The sequence below is a fragment of the Danaus plexippus genome (genome assembly GCF_018135715.1).
Source record: "Danaus plexippus chromosome 9 unlocalized genomic scaffold, MEX_DaPlex mxdp_26, whole genome shotgun sequence".
NCBI classification, from domain to species: Eukaryota; Metazoa; Arthropoda; class Insecta; order Lepidoptera; family Nymphalidae; genus Danaus; species Danaus plexippus.
The window spans coordinates 4,296,922-4,319,814 of NW_026869848.1; the positions used below are offsets into that span (position 1 = coordinate 4,296,922).

A 22,893-nucleotide genomic window follows, 5' to 3' on the forward strand; every position below is an offset into this window, starting at 1 on the left:
ACCTTATATATCCTTAACATCTTACACTAAAACTCTATTAGTTAAGATAGATACATATATTTTAATTAAAAAGGTAGTGAAATATAATTTCAAGTTTCTTTTAGACATATTTAATGTTTTTTTTTATTTTAGTAAAAACAACTACTAACTCGAACTTTTAACATTTATTTAGTAGTTTGAGGCAGTAAGTGTATTCGAACGTTGATGACATTTAAAAAAAGTGAGTTTCCTAACGAGGTTATGTTTACTGGATGATTTTGTCGAGTCAGATCAGAATTTTGCGAAGTTCAGAATCATTACATACTATACACAACAAAAAGCAAGATGTTACTGACTTTAAAAACTCTTCAACAACAAACTTTTCAGATAGAAATAGACCCTCAAGAGACTGTCAAAGCGCTGAAGCTTAAAATTGAAGTGGAAAAAGGTAAAGATTATGCGGCAGACAATCAAAGACTTATTTATGCGGGTAAGATTCTTCTCGATGATAATAAACTGCATACGTATAATATAGATGAAAAGAAATTCATCGTTATCATGGTGACAAAACCGAAAACTTCCGATAATCAACAAGCGTCGTCGACCTCGGCGCCAGAAGCCGGGGAAAGTGCGTCAACTGAAAGCGGCGACGGCAAAAGTAAAGTGGTCGAAGAAAAACCAAAACCTCAGCCTGCAGCGGAACCTGAGCGTGCATCTGAACCACCAGTAACATCAAATGAGCCAGATTTTGAATCAACAGTGCAAAGCATTATGGATATGGGCTATAATAGACAACAAGTAGAACAAGCTCTCCGTGCTTCATTTAATAATCGTGAAAGAGCTGTAGAATATCTCATAACAGGAATCCCTGAAGAGCTACTTCAAGAACAGGAAGCTGAAGAAAGTGCTGATGAAGACCCCTTGGGCTTTCTTCGGGATCAACCACAGTTTCAACAAATGCGTGCAGTGATTCAACAGAATCCTAATTTACTGAATACTGTGTTGCAGCAAATTGGTCAAACAAACCCAGCTTTACTTCAAGCTATTAGTCAGCATCAACAGGCTTTTGTGAGAATGTTGAATGAGCCTGTGAACCCATCTGCAGCTGGAGCCGTAGCCGAGGAGGCAGTGCCTGACAATCCAGTGCCCCAACAGCCTCAAAATGTTATTCAAGTATCTCCTCAAGACAAAGAGGCTATTGAAAGATTAAAAGCCTTAGGTTTTCCAGAACATATGGTTATTCAAGCGTATTTTGCGTGTGAGAAAAACGAAAATCTTGCTGCAAATTTCTTGTTGTCGCAAAATTTTGATGATTAACATATGTTTTGTTTTATCCATTATGATAAATAGCAGTATATTAAGTTGTATACTGTATCTCTAACAATTATAACAACAGACAGCCTAATAGATTTAACCTTATGCTTTGTACATTTCCCTCTGGTGTATTTTTGCACATAAATTTACAAGATTTCATGATAAAACATACTACAAATTCTTCACTATATTATGCAAATAAAACAGTTGTTATTTCATTTTTAATTTCACTTTATAGTTTACAAAGAATTTGTTTCCATACTATTACGATAATAGTGAAATTCTATTTGAAGTTCCATTGATGTAGTAAATTAATAAAACCTTTATTGTAAAAGCTTTTATCAATCGAGAATTTAATGCGATGTTTTACTTTCTTTGTCATGATTTATATGAGTGTAAAATGGATATGTTTCTGATATTGATGCACAAGAATTAATTATCAATTCAAATTGGAATTATACATAAATTTTATTATTTATTAATAATAAGGGACAAACCAAAAATAACACTATTTTAGTTTTGGTTATAACAGGACCCAACAAACTGTTTCCACAAATATGTAGTGTGTTCTTTTCTACAGTCCGTAATTTTTCCTATAGCCAGTTCTGAATAGAAATTTAAGAAATTGTTTTTCTGGTCCTAAAATCAGTACTTGAATCTGGCTTAATTTAGTACTTTAATCAAACTTAATTGATTTTTTTCTTGAAATAATCCCGGAATTAAATTGCCGCCAAAATTATTCAATTTGGTTTGACCGTTCTGTTTATCTTTTCATAGCCTGTTATTTTTAGGTTTACTCAAGACATCGCTGTTTGTTGAGAAATAAAAAGCGTTCTATCAAGATGATTCGAATCCTAATTCCCAGCGTTCCCATTTTCATCTTTTACTACACTAAGGATTTTTTTTAATATTTTTATCATAACATTTCTGACTAATATTTCCTATGTAAAAAGTAGACAGCACATCCACAAACGATATTGCAGTAATGACAATTTAAAAAGCTTAAGGAACTCGAGCCATCACGCACCAGATAAATATACTTATTATGCATTATCATTGTTGTTTGTTCGGCCGAGCACCGAAAAACTGTCGTAGGTATTTCAATTTGTTGTATATATATATTTTTAATCTCAGTCCTTATCTTCGTTTTCAACTTTAGTGAAATAACAAATGATAAGAATTAATAAATTAAAATTCCACATACAACCCCTGACGGATGTTAATATCAAATGTTTTCTATTTATCTAACACGTTTGCCTACCAATAAATAATGTATGTAAAAATTTATGAAGTAACACGTTAGTATCGAAATAGCTAAAATTTGTATGCTATCAAAGATCTCTACTCGGAAAACATCGGAGTGAAATAGTTTACAACTAGTTCCGTGCGTTGAGTGAAAGTCGGAAATATGTCGCTTTTTTTCAATAAGCTATCCTCTTTCTGTGCTCCTTCTTATATATAACGGAAAACTATTTTTACCAGAGATGCTGATCTGTTAAAAAAATATTATAAATTCAATAAAATCGTTTGCACAACACTTTCTACAAATCTGTATTTGTAATGATAACCAAAAACTGTTCTTTAGTATTATTTTTTCTATCATGAAAAAAAATTTTTTTTGACAACTTGTAATTTGCTGATTAAAAAAAGAATAATGATCATATTTATTGCGTGGCGTTTAGTGAAACGTAAAATTAGGTTTAAAATAAATAAATTTCTTCCTGCTATATCAGTATAAGATTGATAAAAGCAGGATTTTTCAGTTTCTATGTAAATAACAAGTGTTTAATGACCATGAAGAACAATAAGTGATAGAAAATATACTAACGGTCGTTACTGTTAAAGGGAGTGGCAACGCCTGTCTGATTCACCTTATATTAATATTCTACTTCAGCTGTCTCTCTAGTTAAGCACATTTGAATTTAAGAATAAAATACAATTTACTCACTTATACTTCTTAGTTATTAACAAATATATAAGCACTTAAAAAAAAAACATTTTCTATCATCCTTTGATATATCTAACCTTGTTTCGGATCACCTGTTAATTTCAAGATTATCATTAGTAAAAGGTTTATTTATAAAAAAAAATTATCAGCTTTATTAGAAAAAAATTAAATTTTTTGGACGAAACTGTATTTTAACGTATTATTAATACAAAACACTAAAATTAATAAAGTTATCAGAAATCCGAATTTTATGAAATTGTTCCTTTAAGTGACTGAAATGCCACGGAATATATTACCTAAATTAAAAAAAAGTATTGATTTACCGACTCAGATATCTAAACCAATATATGAATGTTTCGAAAAAACAAAAATTAAACAATAGGTAAAGGTTGCGACACCGATCAAAAAGAATTGTCAGCTACAGGGCGGAGTATACAAATTACGATTAAGTATGTGATGCAAACATAATTTTTAAAAAATTAAGAACTATTTAGTTATAATACATATACATAAGAATAATATATACATACAATACAATAAGAATATATACAAAGAACTATTTAGTTATAATATTATGCAGGATTTCTTAAAATAAGTGTGGGGAACCCTGAAGGAGGATCTAACTTATTACATTTGAAAAGGACAAGATTATTAATATTAAAATATTTATATCGTTTCGTGGTATTTGAAGGTTATTTCTACTAAGCTTCAATTTGTAACATAAAATGATATTTTGAACTAATATGTGAAAGATTGGTGCACTTATATTTCTTGACTGTAATTAACCATATATAGCTAAGAACCAAAGCAAGGAAACATGCTTTCAAATAGAAAAAACCGCGGCGGTATCGGCTCATCAAGATGAGAGACGTCTTTTCATGTTCGTAGTTAAATAGATGTTGTCCTGTATAACCCAGCAGGATGATAAAAAAATTATATACAAATTTCGTTATTATATCCTTACTAAGTATGAGAAACCAAAAATATCAGTACCGTCAAGAACAACATCCGTCAACACCCAAATAGTGTAATTTTAAATATTTTAGAGAGATTGTTATTGAATGGTTGATATGGAACAGAAAATTCTAGGATACAGTGGAAAGAGCATGTCACATAAAAATTAATTTGTGTTTGCCAAATTCTTGATATGTTAGTATCGATTTTAGAGAAGTTGTCCTGATTTTAATTTGTAAAGCTGCTTGACTGTATCAAAAATCAATAATCTTCAATAAAGCCTAGAACAAACATTTTGATTTATATTTACATGAACATATAACTGTTATTTTGCTTAACTGTGTATCAATATGCAAAACATATTTTGCCAAAGCAAACAGAATGAAAGAAATCCTCACAAGCTGGTAAATGTAAACAAAAAATAAACACAATCATTTTACATCAAAACAGTTAATATTATTAATATTTATAAATAGCATAAGTTAACATAAAAAGCTATGTTGGTATAAACTTTATTCATTTTAAATTTAAAGGCACTTTGCACAATGTCTTACATTTAATCTTATATCACTTGCCATGGTAGACATGTTTAACATAATAAACTATTATGTCACCTCACAACAATAACGTTGAAATAAGAGAAAATAAAACATTTTAATAAAACTATTATAACACTATAATTATTATACATATCAATCATGGCAAATGAGTACTTATAAAATTCTTATCCTTAACTCTCAAAGTTTCACCCCTCCACATAAAATACATATATTTTTACATATCCATGAACCAAAGTGACGTGTGAAATACATAGTCGTATGAAAATGGTTTTAATATTTATCAACATAATTAAGTATTACATCTGTTTGATATGCAACATTGGCGTCTGTTCACAAATGCATATACTATGCGTATATATGTACAAAATAATTGAAATTTTAAAATCTATACATATTTTTTTAAAAATCTAATCTATCTATACATAATGTACATAATATTTTCATTACATCGTATATTTTTCTTTTTGTAGAGGACTGAAAAATGGTACTTTGCTAAGACTGTACATTGCAATAAAATTATTGCACAAAAAACTAAATATTAACTTTGGCTTATCCATAACAAACACCATATTATGATGTCAAGAAGACCTAAGCAAAAACTACAATAGTTATGTTTTATCATTACAATGGGTAAATTCTATCACTTCGCTCGCTTTTCCCATCACAGTATATATAAAATAGTGAAATAAAATTTTACTAGTAGAATAGTATTTCTTATCTGACAGCTTTAAAAGGAGGGTTATTTTACAGTGTTAATGAGAATAGTATAACAGAAAAATATTACAGCAAAAGTAAATTACATAATAATCTATTAGAACATGGTAATACTTTACTTTTGATATTATAATGGCACTCAGTCCAGTTTAAATACCATTAATGTATCAAACAAGAAACAACTTAAAAATATATAGTTATATACTGAAAAAAAGAAAAAAAAACTATTATCCACATGTAGAAGTCAAAAAACTGTGCAATTAGCATCCAATAAATTTTATGTTGAACATTTTTGCACATAAAGAAATTAAATTTCTGCAATGTTTTGCATGTTTGCATGTCTTGCAAGTGTTTATATATCTTAAAAAAAAACATTTAAAAACTGCTACAGCTGTAACTTTTTCTAGTCAATTTAAACACAGTAACCATACTGGTAACCCTATCAATAAACAAGAACAATCATTGTAAAAAATGTCTTATGTAACTCCAGGCTTGATTAAAATTATAATCAGTTTGAATTCAATACATAATATAAAACAACATTTGTAATTAACATTATATCTAATACATCAACTTTTAACATTAAAGAGAATGCAGAAAAGAAGAATATAAAAATACTATTTTTTTTTCATCCAGAGACTTGTAGCAGTTACTGTTAGAACCAAGTCATTTAAAACCTTTCAAAATAAATTCTCATGAGACATCACTTATATCAGTCCGCTTAGGCATTCTCTGGCCTGGACGTTCACCCAGTACTGTTAAAGTACATGTTACAAGTCATGTGTGCCTCAAGGCTTATCATTGCTTCCAGCTGGCAGCGGCACACCTGGTTAGCCGGCCGGACCTCATTCAGTTTTCTGCTGGCAATATAGTTCCTTCAGAGATTTGAGCTCCTCTATTAGAGCTTTGTTTTGATTTTCTAGTACAGCAACCCTGTTCTCAAGGCATTTAATATACTCCTTCTTCTTTCGCCGGCATTCCCTGGCGGCTTCACGATTTTTTAACAGCCTTAATTCACGTTTTCTTGTTTGGTCCTCTAATATTGGCCCTGTAAACATAGTACGATTTGCTCGTTTCTTCTAAAGGTATTAAGTATTATAGAAATGCCTTTATAGCTTTAACATTTACAATAACTACGCTTACCCGGTACATAGAATTGACCATCTTGATTAGTTGCATATTGGACTAAGGTCCCACCGCCTGTGGTGCCTGACACTGCTAACGTGTGTAATCCACTTTCAGTCTGAAGTGAACTCGCTGGAATAACTAATGATACGCAATGTTTAATAAAAGTAAAATGAATATAAATTAATCATTCACCTTAAAGTGGTACTAATAGTCAACATTTTATTAAAATTCATATGATATTGGCAACTTAGTGAAATGAACAAGGGCTGTGCTTTTATCCATTGTTTAGATGTTACGATGTTTTGATATAATCATATAGTATATAAGAGATAATTTAAAACTTGCTAGTTTTTTAATGTTAGTATAAATCTTAACGAATTAGATATACTAACAGCATTAAATAAAATATTGAGGTATAAGTATTTTCTATTTCTAAAAATAAAGTCAATAAACAATAAACTATTGTTTTTCACGTTCATTCGGAACATTTTTAAAAAATAACAATTATATTATAATAACTTCAACTTTTATACTTAATATTTAAAAGTTACAATAATTTTTCAATTGATTAATTCATACATATAAATTATGTAGACACATCCCGTTGGGTACGTAAAAATATCTTTTAACATATTAATGTGTTTTAATTTACCTACCAAAGGACTGAACCCGGTTTTATATTTACTCTAGTTATACAAGTTTTTCTCAAACTTGTTCATTATTACGAAAGAAAAAGAAATGAATTTTTACTAAAATCGCGAAATATATATATTTTTTTAATTTTAAAAATAATAACAGGCCGATAAGATTAAGAAATATGTTTCTAAATATATAATCGTCTGAATGGTACGAAGCTAACGAGTTCATAATTCATACAACATTCACACAGGCATGACGTCATCACGTGTTTTGTTAGCACACAATTACGTCATCCAGCCATCGTTCGATATAATATAAAGTTTTAAAATTCAGAAAAATGTTATAATCATCCAAATTACTGTTTACATGAAAATAGCCTTTGTATGTACCGAAGATAAAGTCAGGATACATCTATTATATTGAGTTGCATGAAATATACCATGTAAAAGACTATTGTATACCCAAGGCAAAACAAACAAATTAGACCTACTTAGCATATTATAACTAGTTGATATAAACCAATACAAATTCTAGTAGAAGGAAGTGCTGTGGATCAGAAAGAACTTAAATCTTCAATATTTCTCAGCATTGAAGATATTGTATGAAACAATGAAGTATGGAGCCACAGTTATAGTGGCAAGTAATAATGATGATTCAAACAGGTTAGTGACACATGTTGCACACAAAAACAAAGAGTGTCAGCTGCACATATAACTAACCTGGCGCAAACGATAAAGAAGGTGACAGCGACACTTCACTTTCCAATACTGCTTTAGTTCCCATGCGATTTTCTGTAATTTTTATCATGTCCTTATACTCAAGTGTACTTTGGATTTGATGTTATTTGTTAGATAATAAATTTAAACTCCTGTGACCCGCATCATGTCACATACAATGTTAATAGTAAATAAACAGTGTGGTTATAATAATGTATATTATCAGTTGTATTATTTTTAAACCAACTCTTAATATGTTATAATGGTGTATGTAACTACAAAATAAGTCAACAATGAAAATAAAGGCACATCTTGTAGTTTTTCATCAAAATAGTATGTATGTCAACATTAAAAGTAACACTTTAAGCCTAAAATCTAAATAATTAGTTCATACCAGCAATTTCGGTTCCTCCAAGGTCATTAAGTATTTTCCTATATGATGGACGTCTCGTTAACATTTCTCTGTATTTCCTCTTGGGACTCTCTTCATCACTACAACTGTCATCACTGCAAGATTGTCCTTGGGTACTTAATATTGTGTTAGGTTCCGGTTTAATCTAAAAATATGTAAACTTTGTATCTTTATCTATGTCTTCACATAATTGATGATAATTGTCACCATCAAACCTGTAATGTTTGGAGAGTTCCTTGAGTAGTATGTATGACAGAACTGGGTTTGCTGACCAATATCACATTGCCTTTTTGTAGTTGTACTGATTGTATATTGGATGCCGTTTGAATGACAGATTGTTGATTTGGTTGTATAACTGATTGGACCTGCAAAATAAAAAAATCCCATTCATTCATTCCCATTAAACAAACAATGTTTTGATGGCTTTTGTTTTTTTACACTGGACACTTTATCACTATTCACATTCACTTATATGTTATCTGTTGTGACAGACAAAACTTCATGTTAAGTTGCGAGTGTTAATAAACAAAATAAACACCTGTGCGGATGGTGCTTGACTTGGTAATGTGAGCTGCACTATACTCGTGACCACCACATGAGGGGTGGCGTTCGCTGCGGATCCTCCGCTCGCCAGGGGATCCGCTACTCCTGCTGCGCTAGAAGTTCCGTTCTCCTCCACCATTCCGTCCATGCCCACTTCACTTACCTAAAATATTCAAGGTCACTATTCTGTGTATTATTTTTACATCACATACACAATAACTTGCAATGGTTTGTTTATACTAAACCTTCGCGGTTATGAACACACGATATGCATTCTAAAAGGGAATCATCGCGTCATTGCTAGGGTATTTTCCTATTGCGTCTAATGGATCATACGCAACATATTTATCTAGATTAAGTCTTTTAAACATTTCACATGATAAAGTGATAACGCATGGAATATCCATATTTGAAAACCCAAATGTAAGCGACCGTGACAGACCGCAAGATGTCTTCAGTGCGAGCACTCACCAGTTACGTATTCCTCGTCACCGTATATGCTGCGTCCGGAGTGGGCGAACGGGACGGTACGTAGTAGCCACGTCAACTGCGAGAAGACTCGTCACTGGCGGAGACCTATGATCTTGTATGCGTCATAACAATATGGCCGAAAGGCGAAAATTGTCAGACGCATGCGCTCTTTACATTCTCTATGCAAAAAAGGACATTTGACAACAGGAAATAAAAATGTCAAAAAATCATTCTGAAATTGTGTTGAAGACTGTAAAAAGTTACAACGTTACTTCTATACATATAATATAAGACAATCCTCTGATTGAGAATATGTAAAGACTAATATACATGTCATTGATGAATATTATAGTTTTACGAGAATATCTACTGAAACATTTGAAAATTCCAAAAAACTTGTTGTATAGGTTTCTAAATGAGAAAAATAATTTAAATATCATAAAATAAAATTTGTAGATTAAAATTAAAAAAAAAAAAAACAAAATATCAAAATATTTTTCTATCGGAAGTGTACCAGTACTGACTCACTATTCTCTTTAGCCTGATAATTAGCAATTGACATTTGACAATGACTTCAAAGAGTTAATAAAATGACAAATAACTCAATAACAAGTTTTTGTTTTTTATGCCTTTATTAAATAATGGTATATCTATTGTTCTAATAGAAATAATAGGTTTCCTTTATTTCTCTTATGATATTAAACAAATGTGATAGTAAAATATATAAATGTAAAAAAATCTTCTATGTCCAAGAACGAAAACAATGTCTTCTAGTATTTATGATAAAATAATTAATAAAGAGGGCTCAAGGCCTTATAAATGTTGCGAATATGCAAGCAAAGTTTCTTTAAACCTTAATCACTTCAGACGAGATGGAAGATTCTGTGACATAGACCTTATATCCGGAAAAACAATAATTAGGGTAAGGTTTCTAAAATAAATATGACGTGAATATCCTTAATTACCTTTTTGAAAATACACTCATATTCGCAGGCCCATCGAGTTGTATTAGCAGCGAGTTGCGAGTACTTTGATGCTATGTTTAATGAAGGCTTTGAAGAAAGTCAGAAAGGTAGAGTTGTGCTGCCTACTGTACCTCCAGGAATACTTCCCATGATTATTGACTTTATTTATACTGGTAAGATTTTGATAATAAAATATGAGTATATTTAGTTTCCATTTATTCTATCACAAAATTTAATTTTTTAGGAGAGATTTCTATAGATAAAGCTAGTGTGCAGCACTTACTTATCGCAGCTGACATGTTTCAATTACGAGAATTAGTTAGAGGATGTGGAGACTTTTTGAAAAGGGAACTACATCCATCAAACGCTCTTGGTATATTTAGGTATTTATATGGTCTCATTGTAATTTTAATAACTAAAAAATTTGCATTTTATTTAAAAAAAATGTGGTAATATTAATATTGTGATTAAATAAACAGGTTTGCAGAGACACACAATTGCACTGAATTAGCTGAAGAAGCATTGGGCCATGCACAGGCCAATTGGAATCTTGTTGCAAATGGGGATGAGTTACTGGAGTTACCTCTGCAACAACTGATTACTTTATTATCATCGGAGCAGCTTGAAGTCCATAATGAAGCTCAGGTAATAAACAAAGTGGGAAATTGCATATTATATTAATGAAAATATCTTTATTTTTTCTTTTTATTTTTTTCTTTGTTATCTATATAATAAAGAAAAACAGATATACATAATATTCTTCTCATTGCTTACTATATTATGTTAATAATTTTATTGTTACTTTTGAACACATAGAGCCCACCATAGAGTTTCAGCCTCAGACAAATAGTCTTATTGAAAACAAAAATACATGACCCCAGAGCATGTCATATTTATTTGTACTATTATCTATTAAGTGAAGTTTCCTAAATATAAAATAATGTCAGCAGTTTTACAATTTAGGTTCTCCATCCTGCATTGAAATGGCTTGAACATGATCCCGCAACACGCAGAAGGCACTGTTTTGAAGTTCTCAGACATGTTAGACTGCCACTTATATCACCACAAATCTTGGATGATGTCATTAAGAATGTGCAAGATCCATCCATAGCAGTGGCTTTAAAAAACGTTAGAGTTGATATGGTAAAATGTTTTTAATTATTATCTCTGTAATAAAAATATATAAGAAGGTACCATGAAGGCGTACATTGCTGCTTAAAAAAATCTAACGAAAGTAACTTAAATTTTATGTCATGTTTCATATATCTTTTATTAGACGCAATGTAATAATAATCACAATTTGTATTAACTTGATGATTGTTTGCTTATATTTAGTACTTAATTCAGATCATTGTAAATCGTTTTGTGTCAAAAATATTATTTTTACCTATTTTTTTTTTATTTAATAAAGAGGACTTAATGTATAAATTCTAATCATATTAATGGACTTGCAAAAATTAAAGTTTAGTTCTCTACGGGTTATTTTATCTATATAGAGTATTTCGGACAGCATTTATGACTATGACTAAAAATTCAACCTGATCAACTGTTCAAGATTCGAAGCTGCTTCCTCTTGTATAGTGTGTACCACTTATTTGCTAACTAAGCTATTTTTTATATGAAATTTAACTCAAGTGTTTAGATAAATCAACACCACTCGTTATATGATATTTTATCCATACAACGATGTTGCCCCGGCGATGTTCATTTATTTTTTAATATGTTGCGCGTACGTAACATGTATAATATTGTTTGTAGAAATCAGGTCGTGGTGCTCTGGTATGTTTATCAGCTGAACCCCGTGCTCGGGCTCGTCGTATGCTGGTGGTGGCCGGCGGGTCCTGTCACGACGCGGCCCCACATCCACCACATTCAACTGACAATATACTGTCATCAGCGCTCAAGTTTGATCTCCATAAGAGGTAGCTATTGTTTGTGTTTAACAGAATTAGTCGTAAAATTAATGAGTGAATGAATGAATGAATTTAAATCACCCATTCAAATCGTGTAATGATTTTTAGGGATCACATCTATTATGTAACTAATTGACACGTAATGAAAATATGTACAAATTTATTTTTATTCTTCAAAGAAATTCTGAATAATACAAAAAAAAAAGAAAGCTATTAGAAAAAAGTGGAAATATTCTTACTTATTATCTATGAAATGGTCAAAATCTGTATAAAGTAGGATGTCGTAATTTAAAGACTAAACGTACCATAACTATTTCCTATAAAAATATCGTTGTATTATCGATGCACATCGACTCGAATTTTAATGACGTTTCTATTATTTTTAAATTTTTCTGTTAAAAGAACCTAAAGAATAAACGAATACTCACTTCATTGGACAAAACCTTTAAACATTAAATTATACAATTATAATAAAACTGGCTGACTTAATAATACAGTAAAGCACCTTTGTTTGAAGGGAGTGGGAGGAACTATCTCCTATGGGAATAGCTCGTATACAACCGGGAGTAGCGAGCCTGGGTGGAAGGGTGTACGCCGTTGGCGGAGAACAAGGCAGCCAGATATTAGCCAACGGAGAGGTGTACGATCCACAGGTTTGTTTGCAATAACAAACATAGCACTTAAATATATAATAAATATATTACAAACTTCAATAAAGGATGGCAATAGCATAAATTTGTCAATTTTATTATTTTTATTGTAATATTTCAGTTCGTTTTTAAACTAACATAATGTTGATTTTGAATTGAAATAGATGACGTAATATAAGAATTTCATCATCGTAAAGTCGATTTACCTATACAATAGATGCATCCCCGTCCTGTGACGCTAGTTATAGACATATAAAATTTCATTTACGGATTTAAATCAGGGCACGTTACCTTAATAAAATTGGTGAAGTAATTGGCACTGGCAACTTTTTTGAAGTGAAACTTCTTATGCGACCTTCAACAAGGTTGCGTTAAACGTTTTACGTTGAGGGAGAAAGAAAGAAAGATACACAAATGTAGAATGTGGGAAAGAGAATGAGAGAGTTGGTAGAGCACATGCACATGTGAGCGTTATGAAATACGTACTTGTCGGTCTATATTAATTTATTTATAATTTTCATTATTTTTTTAGTTTAATTTGATACACATATATTTTATTTTCATTTCCACATTAGGAAGTTTCACTTCCTCAGCGCGGAGGGACTCCACGCACTTATTTTTTTTTTACGGAGCCCTTGGTATTGTACGGCTCTTGTTATTCTTCATTTATAGACTTGGTGTTAAAGAAATATCTAATGTTATAAATTGAACTGTTTTGTTTTGTCTCGTTATTTTTTTTTTATATATTTCAAATATATTTCAGACTGACAAATGGTCATACATTGCATGTATGAAAGAGGCTCGCTGTGAGTTCGGTCTAACAGCTTGGAAAGGCAACTTGTACGCTTTCGGTGGCTGGGTGGGATCAGAAATGGGTGCATCCGTCGAGGTCTATGATCCCGTATCTGACGAATGGACACTCATAGACAGGATGCCTGAACCGAGATTTGGGATGGGCGTTGTTAATTTTGAAGGTATTTGAAATGTAAAATCTATGTACTATTTCGTTTATGAAATATTTTTTACTACTTTGTTTGTGATTTTATAGACAATTAACTTCCTATATTGATACTCTACTTTCTTTTTTAATCTATATTGTTTAAAAAAAAATTTACGGTATTTGTGGTTCCTTAGACATGTTTTTAATTTGTATTTGTCCAATTTAAATAACATATTGGTAACTAAGTAGCATTAAAGAAATAATGTATTTTTTATTGTTTAGGGTTAATCTATGTAGTGGGTGGTTGTACCCACACATGGCGTCACACCCGGGATCTTCTCTGCTATCATCCTGCGTCTCGCAAGTGGCGCCCCCTGGCTCCCATGCGTCACGCCCGCTCGCAGGCTGCGGCCGTTGTACTGGGGGCGCATCTTTACGTCATAGGAGGAAACGCACCGAGACGGACAGTACTATCATCAGTGGAAAGATACAGCTTCGACGACGTATGTACATACTATGTACATCTACTGATAATATTTATACGAATACATAATAATCGTTATTTTAAAAATCAACAAATTCTAACGCTTTTCCGTTTAGAATTTTAGATATAAATAAAATGGTTACTTTTGTCGCTTCAATCAATAAAAGTACTAATTCGTAGTTATTGTTTACTGTTTTATTTAAATAATAAATATTATTTTCTATTTAATGTGTAATTTGTGCTTCTGGCCATTCCAAATGGTTCCTGTATGTGATGTGCTCTGATATTTTAAAAATATTTTATAGGATTCATGGGAAGAAGTTGGTAGCCTGGTGGAGGCGAGGGCAGGGTGTGCGGCGGGCGCGGCGGACGGGCTGCTCGTGGCGGCCGGCGGGGACAGCGAGTGCGGCGGCAAGAGGGACTTCTACCGCGCCCGCACTACGCTCGCCTCCGTAGAAATATACGACCCGACACGAGATACGTGGACGTCCACGACATCTCTGCCTCATTCACGAGCTGAAGCTGGTGCCGCCTTACTCTGACGGACCACATCTCTCACTCGTACAATCACACCCTCTCACTCGCACCATCACACCCTCTCACTCGCACCATCACATCCTCTCACTCGCACAATCATAGCCTCTCACTCGCAAATAAATATCTTGTTTTTTCCTTTGTATTCGCACTTAAGGTATTTATCTTACACGTACATTTCTTCAACCAAGCACCCATTTATTACGTCCAAACGTCTTATTAATATAAATTGTACTATGAATGGTTTTGAATGTTGTGTTTGTACCGATATTGAGAGGCCAAATGTAAGATAGGGTTTATTAAGTTAAAAGATACATTGAGACTATAAAATTAATATATTTTAATTGATTTTTTTCACATCAGTAATTTAGCATTATTTTGTTGTATTGTCTTCCAGATTGTCTCATGAGAATCGTTATGATAGTTTTAGCCTAAACTCATTACTTGCAGAATTTCGAATAAATAAAAAAATCATATGAAATATATATTAAAAGGAAGACAGATACCAACGTAATAGCATTATTATATAATGTTTGTACGGAAATACATGTCACGGTATATGAATAATAAAATAAGCTAATACTTACTCACAAGATCATGTTACGGTGTATTATTTTATGTATTCTTCGACATCACTATTGGTTATCGTGAAATGATTTCTATGATGCTATATATGAACTGTAACATAATGATAACTTTATAAGCAGAACGACTGCCAGCATTTATGTATAGTGGATTAAGGTGTAGTGTATATTGCGATGCGTTTCTCATATATTTCTATATACATTTTTCGACAGCATGAAATGTGCGTTTATAGTGATAATCACTATAAAAAATTTGTCATTGAACGCAAACAACGCAGCATACGCTACATCGAAATATGTTTAGAGTATTATAACTTGTTACGGTGTGACGTAAGTATACATATGTATGTACAAAGATATAAAACAATGTTATGGTTATCCTAGTGTTTTTATTTTAAAACAGAATTAAAACTAACATGGTATTGCATAGAGAAGAAAATGCCAGTATCATCTTTAATTTGTGTGATAATGTATAATAGATTTAACAAAAAACCTTAACGAACCTTCTGTTCTATATTCAACTTCGGTTTATTCTACAAATATATTCCATTTTATTTTTATAGCTTTTAATTATAATGTTATCCCAGACCAAATCTCAATATTGTCTACTTTATTAATTTTATATAAATAGAATAAGTTAAAATGTACAAAAAAATAAATAAATAAATATTACTACATTAAAATAAATTTCAAAAACATGTTAATGTTTTGTTGTTGACGACCTTCGAGGTTATAATATTAGTTTGTTATTCGAATAGTTTTTTTTTTTCAGTCATTGTAATATTTTATTGTCAAAAATAAACATTGATCTTATGGAGTTTATTGACCAAAACTTTTATAACGTTTTGTATTACTCAAGACGACATGTGAAATAAAAAAAAAATGTGTATGTATAATTGTTATCTTTCATTGTATGCCTAATTTATATGAATGAAATATGTCATTTAAAATTTTGCTAGTTATCATTTTGGGAAGTGCTGCTGATAAATTTAAATAGTTATTTGAAGTAACTTATAAGCATAGTCCAGGGAATAAAGCCGTCTGTGGGTTAATAATGTCTTCGACCAAGTATATTCTGCCGAGTAAACCTTCGAAGAGCGAGGCCGGCCGATCAGGTCGGTGTAGCTCAGTGCCTTGTCTCTCCACCGCGCACCACTCCATGAAGCACCCAGCGCGGTGAAGATAGACAGGTTTCTGAAAAGATAGTTCTAACACAGTTAAAGAGTAAAAATAAACCGCTGACAAGACACTTCATGTCTGGGTAAATATGAAAGTTAGTTCCGATAGGACTTGTGTACTTGTGTTGTTATTGCAGTACAAAGTGCAAAGTGTTACGGCCAAAGTCAACTAAGGAGTATACTTAGAACATGATCTACAGCACGAAATATGTATGGAGTATTCGTGCTCTTGCGATACTACTGATTGTATGAACTTGGGTTCCTAATCTCTTGACAATTGAAAGTCTTCAAAAAGGCAACAGACTTTTAGGATACAACTATACGACTGTATAAGCATCCGTGGATACAAATTGAACTATAATTTATAAGAATAGAATCAAATATCCGTTATGACAAATACAAAAAGATATTTTTTTTAGCCAAATTTTATATATGTACCCAAATAATGTGTCTATACTCAATAAAATAAATACCTTTAATACTTGATACAGCTGAAGAAATGCATAAGCATTGCCACTAACACCATGACATAAACTATAGCCTTTAGCACACAATCCTCTCTGCCATATCAAATCTCCACATTGAATAGCTATTTTTAAATATCTCTCTTCTTCAAAGACCTAGAATAATAAAGGTATGTAATCATTTCGTCCTGATGAGACCTTTTATTTCTTATAATAAAAATACTGTTACCTGATAAGCCAATATGCATAAAGGTATAAAACCTGGTGCACCATGACACCACTGTACCAATCTATCACCGGAGCTACTGTGTAATGAGGAAGGGAAATTCCCACTAGGAAATTGTTGTTTCATTAACCAATCTATGGTAGGCCTAACAAAACCTCTGATGTCATGGGACTTTATGTAAGCACGAGCCTGCAATATGGTTAACATTTAACAATATTTACTGTCAATGAATAGCTACATATGTTATGGGCCAAGTGATTAATCGGGCATTATTCATCATGCCCAGTGCCTATTGGGCAGAGTTATGTAAAGTATGTTTAATATGTACTTTCAAATGAATACTTAGTTAGATTAGACAAACTTTTTTTTTGTTAACGCGATGAAAGTTTTTATATATCCGTCTAGGGGAGTCAGAGGCGGTTATGTGGGATTCAAGACCAGAGGGGCACATGCTAACCATTAAAACACCAGCGGTCACTCACTCCCCGCTTTGTGGATCAACAAGGGAATCGCGCGAGGCATACGTCCGCGACGATCCGGCGGCAGGCCGCGCACGGCCACCTCCTCCCCGAGGGCTCACTTCAAGTGACTAGGAGCGTCCCCCGCCTAGCGGGCTTGCTTAATCGCGAGAGGCTTAACCCCTTACCTTTCCCGCCCAAACACACGCGGCCAGTCGCCAACCAACCACCGCCGAGCGCAAAGCGTCCGACGGCAGACAGAGCGGAAACCGGCCATCAAGCGACCCAGACCTCCGAAGAGGCCCAAGCTTCTCATCACCGCATTCAGCGGTGAGCCCCTCCCCCCAAGACAGCCAGCGATATTAGATACCTGAGGCGGCCCCATGAACTATCCCCAGTGTTCAACCGCACCCGCCGACCTGTATCGACTTGGGGATGACCCGGCGTTACTACGCCGCCAGTGGCCGGAAACCACCAGACGAAGTATAGGGTCGAACATGGCAAGGCGGTGGATTACCGGCCTAATCCAGGGGACTGACGTGGCGTGTGGAGGCGCCCGCCGTATGTCAGCTCAGGTTAGTCCGCCGAGCCTTGTCCAACCCTCCTCTCAGGGCTGTCTCCCAGCCCGAACCAAGACCCAACAAGGAGGTCAATAAAGCCATGTTATACCGTTTAATAATTTAAGAAATGTTTTCTCCAATTTTATTTAGTTAAGAGCTGTATTTGTTTTAGTTTTTTAATTGTATATTTTAAAGATAATTTTAAGATACCTCACGTTCTTCTTTATTTTAGATTTTTCTGTGTCTAAATTTTACTGTTTCGTCTTTATTATTTTATATGTTGTACTTGTTACTTTATATGTCGGCTAAGACTCAATAAATGAAACTAGTATTTTTCGGATTTACTACGCGGATTTTATTATTTAAAAACTACATAATCCCGACGTTTCGGTTACTTTGCAGCAACCGTGATCACGGGCAGACGAGGTGTGAATGTCTGTCAGTTGGTCCTTGTTATTTATCATCTACCGCCATCGATTTCTTAATTTTCTGGCGTACCGCTCTGGATGCCGGCAGAATGCGCTCACGGTGTCTTGAGGTCCTGCGGTGTGGTTTCGGACATGGGATTTTATATTTTTAAGAACGGGGTCCCAGGTGTTTGATAGATTCCAGCCATCTTCTCTATTGAAATTGGGATGTTTTTTAATTTCAATAGCCTCGCGAATTAATCTCGGTATATACTTGTCTTCCCGAGCGAGGATTTGAGGTTTATCAAAACGAATGTAGTGGCCTGGTTTGTCCATTGTGTGTTCACACACTGCTGACTTCGACGCGCGCCTGTTTTTGATGTCTGAGATGTGTTCCTTAACCCTTGTACCGATGCTCCTCTTCGTCTGTCCAATGTATGACAAGCCACAGTCACAGTCGAGTTTGTATACACCCGCTTGTTGTAAAGGAATGTTACTCTTGATTGGTCTCAAGAATTGGCTCACTTTCTTATGTGGTTTGTAAATAGTTTTAATGGAAACCTTCTTCAAGATGTTGCCTATTCTGTCAGTAACTCCCTTCACATATGGTAGTATCGCAGGTTGTCGTTCAACTGTGGGTGGCTTCAGGTGGTTCTTGCGATGCTGGCGAGGCACGGGCAGGTTGTTGATGGTGAGAGCATGTTTTACATGCTGCAGCTCGGCCTCTAGGTGGTCAGCATCACAAAGGTGTTGGGCTCTCTGTAACAAAGATTTGCCAACGGTAGCTAACTGTATAGGGTGGTGGTGCGAGTTACCAGAGAATTAAGGAAGGGAGAGTTAAGGAAGGGAGTTACTGACAGAATAGGCAACATCTTGAAGAAGGTTTCCATTAAAACTATTTACAAACCACATAAGAAAGTGAGCCAATTCTTGAGACCAATCAAGAGTAACATTCCTTTACAACAAGCGGGTGTATACAAACTCGACTGTGACTGTGGCTTGTCATACATTGGACAGACGAAGAGGAGCATCGGTACAAGGGTTAAGGAACACATCTCAGACATCAAAAACAGGCGCGCGTCGAAGTCAGCAGTGTGTGAACACACAATGGACAAACCAGGCCACTACATTCGTTTTGATAAACCTCAAATCCTCGCTCGGGAAGACAAGTATATACCGAGATTAATTCGCGAGGCTATTGAAATTAAAAAACATCCCAATTTCAATAGAGAAGATGGCTGGAATCTATCAAACACCTGGGACCCCGTTCTTAAAAATATAAAATCCCATGTCCGAAACCACACCGCAGGACCTCAAGACACCGTGAGCGCATTCTGCCGGCATCCAGAGCGGTACGCCAGAAAATTAAGAAATCGATGGCGGTAGATGATAAATAACAAGGACCAACTGACAGACATTCACACCTCGTCTGCCCGTGATCACGGTTGCTGCAAAGTAACCGAAACGTCGGGATTATGTAGTTTTTAAATAATAAAATCCGCGTAGTAAATCCGAAAAATACTAGTTTCATTTAAATGAATACTCGCGAAAATCTTAGATCTCATTATAAGACTCAATAGTTAGAAGTTTATATGAAAAAAAAAAGACATGTCATCGTTCACATCATTTACATCCCACCATCACCCTATGCATGCGGGGACTGGAGGACCATCGTATCCAATCGCAAAGACTCTAGCCCCCCTGCATTTCATATAGTTTTATTTACCAAATATTATATACAACTTTTACAAATTCTTACCTAGTACTATACATTATAGCCATTAAGCTCGGAGGCCGTTGGTGCTTATCAGTTGGCAGACCAGTCAAATATAAGCACCGATCGCCAAAGCCATAAATCACTGTATTTAGATTAAAAAACAAAAAAAATCCTAACGTGTTTGTTTACGGCCCGGAGTAAAAATTTACCTATTAATCACATTGCCAAATCATCACATAGCCATAAAGCCCGGGCAATGTGATAAATAGGTGAGTTTAGATTGTAATTAATCACTTGGCCCAATATGGCTGGCCATTATCCATACTGCTCAGGCATTATTAATACTGCCTGCATTAATCACTTGGTCCATAACATATACACTATAAATCTTTATATGAATGCGTTCATCAAACCTGCAATAATATATACAAAATTCCGGCCATTCCATGAGCTGCTCCTAAATATACTTTGTCATGCCATTGCCACAGAAGTGGACTCTCCGATTTTGTATGCTGCGAAAACTCTTTACCCGACTTCAAGATTAAAGAAGCCACCTATATAAGTGAAAAATATTAATTATAATTCCTATACAGAATTTTCTTAAATCACTTGAACTTCACCTTTTCAATATGATCATCGGAAATAACATTTCTGCCATGGACATATTTATTAACAAACAGCAATGAATACAAATATCCTGCTTTCCCATACAGCAGTTCATCTGGTGAGTCATTTAAAAGTGATCCAAGGTTTAACAGCCTATAAACATTTGTATTTGAAAAGAATAAACCAAATTATATATATATATCTCACACAATCTATTATTAGCATTAATAATTATTACGATACTTCAAAATACCTTACTGATAGTTCCCTGTAATCAGGCAAATAATTTGGCCGTCTTGTACCTAACTTGTGTGAAATAACAGTTGCAATTGCAAGTGGACCAGCATCACCACACAAAAAACTTATCCTCCTTCCTTTTAATTTATCCAGATCTAAATAGTCCAGGGCTTTCTAAAAAAAATAAAGGTACATCTTATTGATGTCAATATATATTTCTATCGATATATAACATTCAATAATTGGATAAAATTAATAAAGATTTATATAAATAAAATTAAAAAAACCTGCAGATTATCTTGTAGAGAATCATGGTTCCCGAGACCTAACATTAAATAATATAATGCTAGTCCCGTAGAGCCGGTGTACACAGTTCCATCGCAAAATAATTCCTTTTCTAGTTTTGTTGTTAAAAACGCAAATTTTGCCGTTTTATAATTCTGTAGCTTTGCTTGAAATTTTTCTGATATCTATTATGTAAAATAATGACATATTATTAGCGGTTAAACATAAACAATACGATTATACATTAAAATATTGACTCTCACTCCATCTCTATTTTCATTGAGTAAAGGAGTTAAATTAGTTGGGGAGTAATCATCGAAATCATTTTCAAATGAGCCTTTTGTAGTCATAGTGAATGTATAAATAATTATAGCACAAAATTTTGTTAAGACTCACTACCACTTAATGTTTTTATTTTGATATTTTTAAAATGACATTTGTCAAATGTATATGTTAACCTTGATATACACTACAGTAGTTGTGTCATATGAGTATAAAAGTAATTTTGTATTGTAAGTATAGCCGATTCCTAGCTATTTCAAAATTTATATTAATAAACATAATGAGAATATATTTCTTTTTTCCCTGAATTTACCCGATATTGAAAAAGACATTTAATGTAATTAAAATTGGTTATAGAATGCTTCTTTATGGCGCTGAAGCAATAATACAGTTTTTAGATTTCTTTTTTCAATTATCAAAATTCACAAATTACTACTCCAGTGTCTAAAAATCTTCCTTTTCTCAATGTTATACAAATAATATTATACAAATATAAGTGTTCACATCATAACTCATCCCTGTTAAAAAGGTGGCTAATCCATTAGTAGGAAACACTCCGTAAAATCTTCAGATTTTGCAATTATCATGAATAGACACTTCTTGCCTTTTCTAAAAAAATGGCAGGTTAATGCACATCCTGTAAATGCTGAAAGTGCCACGCTCAACTCTAAACCCCAAAATTTCATAAAGTTAGGTCACATTAATAAACCTCATATGTTTTTCAACACCGACTTCTATAAAAACTCCCAAATCAAGCATACTGGCGAATAACTTAAGCATCGTTATTTCCTCCCGGCTGAAACTTAATAAGAGGATTGTTAAAATACTCTAGTAAATAAAAATCAGCCAGCTGTAATTCAGAAGAAAAGTCGTTAGCAAATAAGATTCAGTAGGTTATAGATGATGTTACGTTACACTTTTCAAGATTCCAGCTGACAAACTTTCTACTGAGATACAGCAAGCTGACATGAATTTTCATTCATAGAAGCTTATAAACGATCACCTCTTAAATTATTTTTAGTTGA

General features: G+C 33.4%; 4 protein-coding genes across 10 annotated transcripts; 2 read left to right on the forward strand and 2 right to left on the reverse strand.

Moving 5' to 3' along the window:
- Positions 1-205: 205 nt before the first annotated feature.
- LOC116767511 (UV excision repair protein RAD23 homolog A) lies at positions 206-2,134 on the forward strand. The gene has a single exon (XM_032657852.2). It carries the CDS (start codon positions 325-327, stop codon positions 1,294-1,296), a length of 972 nt encoding a protein of 323 aa, XP_032513743.1. The 5' UTR covers positions 206-324; the 3' UTR covers positions 1,297-2,134.
- A 2,495-nt stretch (positions 2,135-4,629) lies between these two features.
- LOC116767208 (cyclic AMP response element-binding protein B) lies at positions 4,630-9,533 on the reverse strand. 6 transcript variants are annotated; one of them, XM_032657421.2, is made up of 7 exons: positions 9,379-9,533; positions 8,903-9,070; positions 8,580-8,729; positions 8,347-8,509; positions 7,956-8,027; positions 6,613-6,735; positions 4,630-6,517 (listed from the first exon to the last, which is right to left on the reverse strand). In XM_032657421.2, exons 2-7 carry the CDS (start codon positions 9,053-9,055, stop codon positions 6,315-6,317), a joined length of 864 nt encoding a protein of 287 aa, XP_032513312.1. In that variant the 5' UTR covers positions 9,056-9,070; positions 9,379-9,533; the 3' UTR covers positions 4,630-6,314. The 6 variants fall into 6 exon arrangements, with proteins under 6 accessions (XP_032513312.1, XP_032513314.1, XP_032513315.1 ...); XM_032657423.2 differs by lacking the exon at positions 9,379-9,533 and adding an exon at positions 9,153-9,372; XM_032657424.2 differs by lacking the exon at positions 9,379-9,533 and having other exon boundaries at positions 4,630-6,505; positions 8,903-9,372.
- Positions 9,534-9,955: 422 nt separating this feature from the next.
- Positions 9,956-15,675, forward strand: LOC116767207 (actin-binding protein IPP). The gene is made up of 10 exons (XM_032657419.2): positions 9,956-10,300; positions 10,372-10,516; positions 10,588-10,726; positions 10,823-10,988; positions 11,307-11,486; positions 12,102-12,265; positions 12,774-12,909; positions 13,670-13,880; positions 14,129-14,349; positions 14,636-15,675. Exons 1-10 carry the CDS (start codon positions 10,142-10,144, stop codon positions 14,870-14,872), a joined length of 1,758 nt encoding a protein of 585 aa, XP_032513310.1. The 5' UTR covers positions 9,956-10,141; the 3' UTR covers positions 14,873-15,675.
- On the reverse strand, positions 15,148-22,024 carry LOC116767634 (lanC-like protein 2). 2 transcript variants are annotated; one of them, XM_061527467.1, is made up of 8 exons: positions 21,850-22,024; positions 21,589-21,771; positions 21,318-21,475; positions 21,079-21,217; positions 20,872-21,012; positions 17,320-17,505; positions 17,100-17,246; positions 15,148-16,656 (listed from the first exon to the last, which is right to left on the reverse strand). In XM_061527467.1, exons 1-8 carry the CDS (start codon positions 21,934-21,936, stop codon positions 16,438-16,440), a joined length of 1,260 nt encoding a protein of 419 aa, XP_061383451.1. In that variant the 5' UTR covers positions 21,937-22,024; the 3' UTR covers positions 15,148-16,437. The 2 variants fall into 2 exon arrangements, with proteins under 2 accessions (XP_061383451.1, XP_032513938.2); XM_032658047.2 differs by having other exon boundaries at positions 15,148-16,642; positions 21,850-22,023.
- Between the last annotated feature and the right edge of the window lie 869 nt (positions 22,025-22,893).

Bases quoted from the DNA above. Each gene is read 5' to 3' on its own strand.
- LOC116767511 (XM_032657852.2), top strand. From the start codon at position 325: ATGTTACTGACTTTAAAAACTCTTCAACAACAAACTTTTCAGATAGAA.
- LOC116767208 (XM_032657421.2), bottom strand. From the start codon at position 9,055: ATGGACGGAATGGTGGAGGAGAACGGAACTTCTAGCGCAGCAGGAGTA. The intron at 8,510-8,579 runs GTTTGATGGTGA...ACATATTTTTAG, and splicing joins GAACTCTCCAAACATTACAG to ATTAAACCGGAACCTAACAC. The intron at 8,028-8,346 runs GTATGAACTAAT...TAAAAATTACAG, and splicing joins TGGAGGAACCGAAATTGCTG to AAAATCGCATGGGAACTAAA.
- LOC116767207 (XM_032657419.2), top strand. From the start codon at position 10,142: ATGTCTTCTAGTATTTATGATAAAATAATTAATAAAGAGGGCTCAAGG. The intron at 10,517-10,587 runs GTAAGATTTTGA...TTAATTTTTTAG, and splicing joins TATTGACTTTATTTATACTG to GAGAGATTTCTATAGATAAA. The intron at 12,266-12,773 runs GTAGCTATTGTT...CTTTGTTTGAAG, and splicing joins AAGTTTGATCTCCATAAGAG to GGAGTGGGAGGAACTATCTC.
- LOC116767634 (XM_061527467.1), bottom strand. From the start codon at position 21,936: ATGACTACAAAAGGCTCATTTGAAAATGATTTCGATGATTACTCCCCA. The intron at 21,772-21,849 runs GTGAGAGTCAAT...TTTACATAATAG, and splicing joins TCAATGAAAATAGAGATGGA to ATATCAGAAAAATTTCAAGC. The intron at 17,247-17,319 runs GTAACAGTATTT...TTATTATTCTAG, and splicing joins TATGCATATTGGCTTATCAG to GTCTTTGAAGAAGAGAGATA.